The 9631-nt window shown below is 56.2% G+C and overlaps 1 protein-coding gene across 1 annotated transcript; it reads right to left on the bottom strand.

The window, feature by feature from the left end:
* Positions 1–3592: 3592 nt before the first annotated feature.
* Positions 3593–4552, bottom strand: LOC138354392 (proteoglycan 4-like). Its single transcript, XM_069308575.1, has one exon. The coding sequence runs from the start codon at positions 4550–4552 to the stop codon at positions 3593–3595; it is 960 nt and encodes a 319-aa protein (XP_069164676.1).
* Between the last annotated feature and the right edge of the window lie 5079 nt (positions 4553–9631).

Below are 9631 nucleotides of genomic sequence, written 5' to 3' on the forward strand. Positions count from 1 at the left end.
TATCTGGCTGTTTATATATTAGAATAATAATTAGGTTTAGTTTCTCTACCTTCATTCCAAGTACCTCTACCACCTCATTAGTTGAATTTAGTAGTTCTGTGCATACCAGGTCTTCTTTAATATACAGACCTACTCCTCCATTTGACCTAGTTTTTCTATCACATCTATATAGATTATAATTTGGAATCCAGATTTCACCATCCATGTAATCTTTTGTATGAGTTTCCGTGAATGCCCCAAATATTGAGTTTGACTCTAATAGAAGGCCATTTATGAACTTAACTTTATTTCTTGACTTTGGCTTTAAACCTTGAATGTTTGCACATATGAATGATTGTCCATATTGTGTGTAACTTCTGGAAGGTTTTGGTAGTTCTCCCTCCTCTCTACCCTGACCCAGGGTGTGTTGTTGTGGCAATGGTTTGTCCAGTTTTGGTAGTGATACTGGGGAGTGTGGTAGTCTGTGTGTAGTTGGGGGGTGTAGTATGTGTGGGCTTGATGACGAACTGTAGTCCAGTCTTGGGCATTTCCCCCTCTCCATCCGTACTCCTATGGATGTAGTTATCAATATATTTGTTGTTTAAGATTCGCTACTTGGGGAAAAAAAGTTCCAAGCAGCACGGGCTATGGTGAGCCCGTAGTGGACTTTGTCAATAAAGGTTCACCATTTATCTTCAGGTTATCTTGATGATTTCGGGGGTTACCGTCCCCGCGGCCCGGTCCTCGACCAGGCCTTCTTTTTTGTTACACCCCACGAAGCAGCCCGTAGCAGCTGTCTAACTCCCAGGTACCTGTTTACTGCTAGGTGAACAGGCTCATCAGGGTCAAAGAAATTCTGCTCATTTGTCTCTTCCTCCGGGGATCGAACCCGGAACCTTAGAACTACGAATCCCGAACACACTCCACTCAGCTGTCAGGCCCATAATCTTATTCTCCAGATGAATTCTAAGTTTTGCTCCTCGAGTGAATGAACGAAGAGATTAGTTAAATAAACTCATTAAAGGCACCAAAGCTCCCCATGGTGGGTAGCCACAATTAGCAGCACGGGCCAACTAACCCAAGAATCATTAGCCCTCAACTAATATTTCACAAAACTCACTAAACGACGAACTTTCAGCAAAGTTAAAAAGAATCTGTTATTAAAGGTATGATACATTAATTTTCTGGAGCTGAGACACAAACTTTGTGATAAAATACTTCCCGATGAGCATAAATTATCGTGACGAGAGGCAGGAGGCCACTGTGAGGCAGGAGGCCACTGTGAGGCAGGAGGCCACTGTGAGGGGGGGGAGGCCACTGTGAGGGGGGAGGCCACTGTGAGGGGGGAGGCCACTGTGAGGGGGGAGGCCACTGTGAGGCAGGAGGCCACTGTGAGGGGGGGAGGCCACTGTGAGGGGGGAGGCCACTGTGAGGGGGGAGGCCACTGTGAGGGGGGAGGCCACTGTGAGGGGGGGGAGGCCACTGTGAGGGGGGGAGGCCACTGTGAGGGGGGGAGGCCACTGTGAGGGGGGGGAGGCCACTGTGAGGGGGGGAGGCCACTGTGAGGGGGGGAGGCCACTGTGAGGGGGGGAGGCCACTGTGAGGGGGGAGGCCACTGTGAGGGGGGAGGCCACTGTGAGGGGGGAGGCCACTGTGAGGGGGGAGGCCACTGTGAGGGGGGAGGCCACTGTGAGGGGGGAGGCCACTGTGAGGGGGGGAGGCCACTGTGAGGGGGGGGAGGCCACTGTGAGGGGGGGGAGGCCACTGTGAGGGGGGGGAGGCCACTGTGAGGGGGGGGAGGCCACTGTGAGGGGGGGAGGCCACTGTGAGGGGGGGAGGCCACTGTGAGGGGGGGAGGCCACTGTGAGGGGGGGAGGCCACTGTGAGGGGGGGGAGGCCACTGTGAGGGGGGAGGCCACTGTGAGGGGGGGAGGCCACTGTGAGGGGGGGGAGGCCACTGTGAGGGGGGAGGCCACTGTGAGGGGGGAGGCCACTGTGAGGGGGGGAGGCCACTGTGAGGGGGGGAGGCCACTGTGAGGGGGGAGGCCACTGTGAGGGGGGAGGCCACTGTGAGGGGGGAGGCCACTGTGAGGGGGGGAGGCCACTGTGAGGGGGGAGGCCACTGTGAGGGGGGAGGCCACTGTGAGGCAGGAGGCCACTGTGAGGCGGGAGGCCACTGTGAGGCGGGAGGCCACTGTGAGGGGGGGAGGCCACTGTGAGGGGGGAGGCCACTGTGAGGGGGGGAGGCCACTGTGAGGGGGGAGGCCACTGTGAGGGGGGGAGGCCACTGTGAGGGGGGGAGGCCACTGTGAGGGGGGAGGCCACTGTGAGGCAGGAGGCCACTGTGAGGCAGGAGGCCACTGTGAGGCAGGAGGCCACTGTGAGGCAGGAGGCCACTGTGAGGCGGGAGGCCACTGTGAGGGGGGGAGGCCACTGTGAGGGGGGAGGCCACTGTGAGGGGGGGAGGCCACTGTGAGGGGGGAGGCCACTGTGAGGGGGGAGGCCACTGTGAGGGGGGAGGCCACTGTGAGGGGGGAGGCCACTGTGTGAGGGAGGAGGAGGAGGCCACTGTGTGAGGGAGGAGGAGGAGGCCACTGTGTGAGGGAGGAGGAGGAGGCCACTGTGTGAGGGAGGAGGAGGAGGCCACTGTGTGAGGGAGGAGGAGGAGGCCACTGTGTGAGGGAGGAGGAGGAGGCCACTGTGTGAGGGAGGAGGAGGAGGCCACTGTGTGAGGGAGGAGGAGGCCACTGTGTGAGGGAGGAGGAGACCACTGTGTGAGGGAGGAGGAGGAGGAGGAGGAGGCCACTGTGTGAGGGAGGAGGAGGAGGAGGCCACTGTGTGAGGGAGGAGGAGGAGGAGGCCACTGTGTGAGGGAGGAGGAGGAGGAGGCCACTGTGTGAGGGAGGAGGAGGAGGAGGAGGCCACTGTGTGAGGGAGGGGGAGGAGGAGGCCACTGTGTGAGGGAGGGGGAGGAGGAGGCCACTGTGTGAGGGAGGAGGAGGAGGACACTGTGTGAGGGAGGAGGAGGAGGAGGACACTGTGTGAGGGAGGAGGAGGAGGAGGAGGCCACTGTGTGAGGGAGGAGGAGGAGGCCACTGTGTGAGGGAGGAGGAGGAGGAGGCCACTGTGTGAGGGGAGGAGGAGGAGGCCACTGTGTGAGGGGAGGAGGAGGAGGCCACTGTGTGAGGGGAGGAGGAGGAGGCCACTGTGTGAGGGGAGGAGGAGGAGGCCACTGTGTGAGGGGAGGAGGAGGAGGCCACTGTGTGAGGGGAGGAGGAGGAGGCCACTGTGTGAGGGGAGGAGGAGGAGGCCACTGTGTGAGGGGAGGAGGAGGAGGCCACTGTGTGAGGGGAGGAGGAGGAGGAGGCCACTGTGTGAGGGAGGAGGAGGAGGAGGCCACTGTGTGAGGGAGGAGGAGGCCACTGTGTGAGGGGAGGAGGAGGAGGCCACTGTGTGAGGGAGGAGGAGGAGGAGGCCACTGTGTGAGGGGGGAGGAGGAGGAGGCCACTGTGTGAGGGAGGAGGAGGAGGCCACTGTGAGGGGAGGAGGAGGCCACTGTGAGACCAGGATGCACATTGTTTACAACACTGCAACTTCCAGTTACTTCACTGTGTCAGGTGTTGCAAACTTCCTGCAATGTTATTAATGCAACATCAACTTTTTCACTTGTCAGCTTGGGCGCTTGACGGCTTGGGCGCTTGACAGCTTGGGCGCTTGACAGCTTGGGCGCTTGACGGCTTGGGCGCTTGACGGCTTGGGCGCTTGACGGCTTGGGCGCTTGACAGCTTGGGCGCTTGACGGCTTGGGCGCTTGACGGCTTGGGCGCTTGACGGCTTGGGCGCTTGACGGCTTGGGCGCTTGACGGCTTGGGCGCTTGACGGCTTGGGCGCTTGACGGCTTGGGCGCTTGACGGCTTGGGCGCTTGACGGCTCGGGCGCTTGACGGCTCGGGCGCTTGACGGCTCGGGCGCTTGACGGCTCGGGCGCTTGACGGCTCGGGCGCTTGACGGCTCGGGCGCTTGACGGCTCGGGCGCTTGACGGCTCGGGCGCTTGACGGCTCGGGCGCTTGACGGCTCGGGCGCTTGACGGCTCGGGCGCTTGACGGCTCGGGCGCTTGACGGCTCGGGCGCTTGACGGCTCGGGCGCTTGACGGCTCGGGCGCTTGACGGCTCGGGCGCTTGACGGCTCGGGCGCTTGACGGCTCGGGCGCTTGACGGCTCGGGCGCTTGACGGCTCGGGCGCTTGACGGCTCGGGCGCTTGACGGCTCGGGCGCTTGACGGCTCGGGCGCTTGACGGCTCGGGCGCTTGACGGCTCGGGCGCTTGACGGCTCGGGCGCTTGTCGGCTCGGGCGCTTGTCGGCTCGGGCGCTTGTCGGCTCGGGCGCTTGTCGGCTCGGGCGCTTGTCGGCTCGGGCGCTTGTCGGCTCGGGCGCTTGTCGGCTCGGGCGCTTGTCGGCTCGGGCGCTTGTCGGCTCGGGCGCTTGTCGGCTCGAGCGCCTGACGGCTCGAGCGCCTGACAGCTTGAGCGCCTGACAGCTTGAGCGCCTGACAGCTTGAGCGCCTGGGAAACATGCTATTATCAGCATATATTTTCCTCTCTCAAAGGAATTTATTCTTTAATATTACAAATATTTTGTTCACAATATGAAAACCCGTTTTTATGTGTGATAAATTTGATGGACAGAATTGTGTGTTACTGAGAGGTGTTGTGTTGCTGGTGGTAACACTGTGTTACCTGGGAGAGGTGTTGTGTTGCTGGTGGTAACACTGTGTTGCCTGGGAGAGGTGTAGTGTTGCTGGTGGTAACACTGTGTTACCTGGGAGAGGTGTAGTGTTGCTGGTGGTAACACTGTGTTACTGAGAGGTGTAGTGTTGCTGGTGGTAACACTGTGTTACTGAGAGGTGTAGTGTTGCTGGTGGTAACACTGTGTTACCTGGGAGAGGTGTAGTGTTGCTGGTGGGAACACTGTGTTGCCTGGGAGAGGTGTAGTGTTGCTGGTGGTAACACTGTGTTGCCTGGGAGAGGTGTAGTGTTGCTGGTGTGAACACTGTGTTGCCTGGGAGAGGTGTTGTGTTGCTGGTGGGAACACTGTGTTACCTGGGAGAGGTGTAGTGTTGCTGGTGGTAACACTGTGTTACCTGGGAGAGGTGTAGTGTTGCTGGTGGGAACACTGTGTTGCCTGGGAGAGGTGTAGTGTTGCTGGTGGTAACACTGTGTTGCCTGGGAGAGGTGTAGTGTTGCTGGTGGTAACACTGTGTTGCCTGGGAGAGGTGTTGTGTTGCTGGTGGTAACACTGTGTTGCCTGGGAGAGGTGTTGTGTTGCTGGTGGTAACACTGTGTTACCTGGGAGAGGTGTAGTGTTGCTGGTGGTAACACTGTGTTGCCTGGGAGAGGTGTAGTGTTGCTGGTGGTAACACTGTGTTACCTGGGAGAGGTGTAGTGTTGCTGGTGGTAACACTGTGTTACCTGGGAGAGGTGTTGTGTTGCTGGTGGTAACACTATGTTACCTGGGAGAGGTGTTGTGTTGCTGGTGGTAACACTGTGTTACCTGGGAGAGGTGTTGTGTTGCTGGTGGTAACACTGTGTTGCCTGGGAGAGGTGTTGTGTTGCTGGTGGTAACACTGTGTTGCCTGGGAGAGGTGTTGTGTTGCTGGTGGTAACACTGTGTTACCTGGGAGAGGTGTTGTGTTGCTGGTGGTAACACTGTGTTGCCTGGGAGAGGTGTTGTGTTGCTGGTGGTAACACTGTGTTACCTGGGAGAGGTGTTGTGTTGCTGGTGGTAACACTGTGTTACCTGGGAGAGGTGTTGTGTTGCTGGTGGTAACACTGTGTTACCTGGGAGAGGTGTTGTGTTGCTGGTGGTAACACTGTGTTACCTGGGAGAGGTGTTGTGTTGCTGGTGGTAACACTGTGTTACCTGGGAGAGGTGTTGTGTTGCTGGTGGTAACACTGTGTTACCTGGGAGAGGTGTTGTGTTGCTGGTGGTAACACTGTGTTACCTGGGAGAGGTGTTGTGTTGCTGGTGGTAACACTGTGTTACCTGGGAGAGGTGTTGTGTTGCTGGTGGTAACACTGTGTTACCTGGGAGAGGTGTTGTGTTGCTGGTGGTAACACTGTGTTACCTGGGAGAGGTGTTGTGTTGCTGGTGGTAACACTGTGTTACCTGGGAGAGGTGTTGTGTTGCTGGTGGTAACACTGTGTTACCTGGGAGAGGTGTTGTGTTGCTGGTGGTAACACTGTGTTACCTGGGAGAGGTGTTGTGTTGCTGGTGGTAACACTGTGTTACCTGGGAGAGGTGTTGTGTTGCTGGTGGTAACACTGTGTTACCTGGGAGAGGTGTTGTGTTGCTGGTGGTAACACTGTGTTACCTGGGAGAGGTGTTGTGTTGCTGGTGGTAACACTGTGTTACCTGGGAGAGGTGTTGTGTTGCTGGTGGTAACACTGTGTTACCTGGGAGAGGTGTTGTGTTGCTGGTGGTAACACTGTGTTACCTGGGAGAGGTGTTGTGTTGCTGGTGGTAACACTGTGTTACCTGGGAGAGGTGTTGTGTTGCTGGTGGTAACACTGTGTTACCTGGGAGAGGTATTGTGTTGCTGGTGGTAACACTGTGTTACCTGGGAGAGGTGTTGTGTTGTTGGTGGTAACACTGTGTTACCTGGGAGAGGTGTTGTGTTGCTGGTGGTAACACTGTATTACCTGGGAGAGGTGTTGTGTTGCTGGTGGTAACACTGTTACCTGGGAGAGGTGTTGTGTTGCTGGTGGTAACACTGTGTTACCTGGGAGAGGTGTTGTGTTGCTGGTGGTAACACTGTGTTACCTGGGAGAGGTGTTGTGTTGCTGGTGGTAACACTGTGTTACCTGGGAGAGGTGTAGTGTTGCTGGTGGTAACACTGTGTTACCTGGGAGAGGTGTTGTGTTGCTGGTGGTAACACTGTGTTGCCTGGGAGAGGTGTTGTGTTGCTGGTGGTAACACTGTGTTACCTGGGAGAGGTGTTGTGTTGCTGGTGGTAACACTGTGTTGCCTGGGAGAGGTGTAGTGTTGCTGGTGGTAACACTGTGTTACCTGGGAGAGGTGTTGTGTTGCTGGTGGTAACACTGTGTTACCTGGGAGAGGTGTTGTGTTGCTGGTGGTAACACTGTGTTGCCTGGGAGAGGTGTAGTGTTGCTGGTGGGAACACTGTGTTACCTGGGAGAGGTGTTGTGTTGCTGGTGGTAACACTGTGTTACTGAGAGGTGTTGTGTTGCTGGTGGTAACACTGTGTTGCCTGGGAGAGGTGTAGTGTTGCTGGTGGTAACACTGTGTTACCTGGGAGAGGTGTAGTGTTGCTGGTGGTAACACTGTGTTACTGAGAGGTGTAGTGTTGCTGGTGGTAACACTGTGTTACCTGGGAGAGGTGTAGTATTGCTGGTGGTAACACTGTGTTACTGAGAGGTGTTGTGTTGCTGGTGGTAACACTGTGTTACCTGGGAGAGGTGTTGTGTTGCTGGTGGTAACACTGTGTTACCTGGGAGAGGTGTTGTGTTGCTGGTGGTAACACTGTGTTGCCTGGGAGAGGTGTAGTGTTGCTGGTGGGAACACTGTGTTGCCTGGGAGAGGTGTAGTGTTGCTGGTGGTAACACTGTGTTGCCTGGGAGAGGTGTAGTGTTGCTGGTGGTAACACTGTGTTGCCTGGGAGAGGTGTTGTGTTGCTGGTGGTAAGACTGTGTTGCCTGGGAGAGGTGTTGTGTTGCTGGTGGTAACACTGTGTTACCTGGGAGAGGTGTAGTGTTGCTGGTGGTAACACTGTGTTGCCTGGGAGAGGTGTAGTGTTGCTGGTGGTAACACTGTGTTGCCTGGGAGAGGTGTTGTGTTGCTGGTGGGAACACTGTGTTGCCTGGGAGAGGTGTAGTGTTGCTGGTGGTAACAGTGTTACCTGGGAGAGGTGTAGTGTTGCTGGTGGGAACACTGTGTTGCCTGGGAGAGGTGTAGTGTTGCTGGTGGTAACACTGTGTTGCCTGGGAGAGGTGTTGTGTTGCTGGTGGTAACACTGTGTTACCTGGGAGAGGTGTTGTGTTGCTGGTGGTAACACTGTGTTACCTGGGAGAGGTGTAGTGTTGCTGGTGGTAACACTGTGTTACCTGGGAGAGGTGTTGTGTTGCTGGTGGTAACACTGTGTTGCCTGGGAGAGGTGTTGTGTTGCTGGTGGTAACACTGTGTTACCTGGGAGAGGTGTAGTGTTGCTGGTGGTAACACTGTGTTACCTGGGAGAGGTGTAGTGTTGCTGGTGGTAACACTGTGTTGCCTGGGAGAGGTGTTGTGTTGCTGGTGGTAACACTGTGTTACCTGGGAGAGGTGTAGTGTTGCTGGTGGTAACACTGTGTTACCTGGGAGAGGTGTAGTGTTGCTGGTGGTAACACTGTGTTACCTGGGAGAGGTGTAGTGTTGCTGGTGGTAACACTGTGTTACCTGGGAGAGGTGTTGTGTTGCTGGTGGTAACACTGTGTTACCTGGGAGAGGTGTTGTGTTGCTGGTGGTAACACTGTGTTACCTGGGAGAGGTGTTGTGTTGCTGGTGGTAACACTGTATTACCTGGGAGAGGTGTTGTGTTGCTGGTGGTAACACTGTATTACCTGGGAGAGGTGTTGTGTTGCTGGTGGTAACACTGTGTTACCTGGGAGAGGTGTTGTGTTGCTGGTGGTAACACTGTGTTACCTGGGAGAGGTGTTGTGTTGCTGGTGGTAACACTGTGTTACCTGGGAGAGGTGTTGTGTTGCTGGTGGTAACACTGTGTTACCTGGGAGAGGTGTTGTGTTGCTGGTGGTAACACTGTGTTGCCTGGGAGAGGTGTTGTGTTGCTGGTGGTAACACTGTGTTACCTGGGAGAGGTGTTGTGTTGCTGGTGGTAACACTGTGTTGCCTGGGAGAGGTGTAGTGTTGCTGGTGGGAACACTGTGTTACCTGGGAGAGGTGTTGTGTTGCTGGTGGTAACACTGTGTTACTGAGAGGTGTTGTGTTGCTGGTGGTAACACTGTGTTGCCTGGGAGAGGTGTAGTGTTGCTGGTGGTAACACTGTGTTACCTGGGAGAGGTGTAGTGTTGCTGGTGGTAACACTGTGTTACTGAGAGGTGTAGTGTTGCTGGTGGTAACACTGTGTTACCTGGGAGAGGTGTAGTGTTGCTGGTGGTAACACTGTGTTACCTGGGAGAGGTGTTGTGTTGCTGGTGGTAACACTGTGTTACCTGGGAGAGGTGTTGTGTTGCTGGTGGTAACACTGTGTTACTGAGAGGTGTTGTGTTGCTGGTGGTAACACTGTGTTACCTGGGAGAGGTGTTGTGTTGCTGGTGGTAACACTGTGTTGCCTGGGAGAGGTGTTGTGTTGCTGGTGGTAACACTGTGTTACCTGGGAGAGGTGTTGTGTTGCTGGTGGGAACACTGTGTTGCCTGGGAGAGGTGTAGTGTTGCTGGTGGGAACACTGTGTTGCCTGGGAGAGGTGTAGTGTTGCTGGTGGTAACACTGTGTTACCTGGGAGAGGTGTTGTGTTGCTGGTGGTAACACTGTGTTACCTGGGAGAGGTGTTGTGTTGCTGGTGGTAACACTGTGTTGCCTGGGAGAGGTGTAGTGTTGCTGGTGGTAACACTGTGTTACCTGGGAGAGGTGTAGTGTTGCTGG

This window comes from Procambarus clarkii, chromosome 62, assembly GCF_040958095.1.
Source record: "Procambarus clarkii isolate CNS0578487 chromosome 62, FALCON_Pclarkii_2.0, whole genome shotgun sequence".
NCBI classification, from domain to species: domain Eukaryota; kingdom Metazoa; phylum Arthropoda; class Malacostraca; order Decapoda; family Cambaridae; genus Procambarus; species Procambarus clarkii.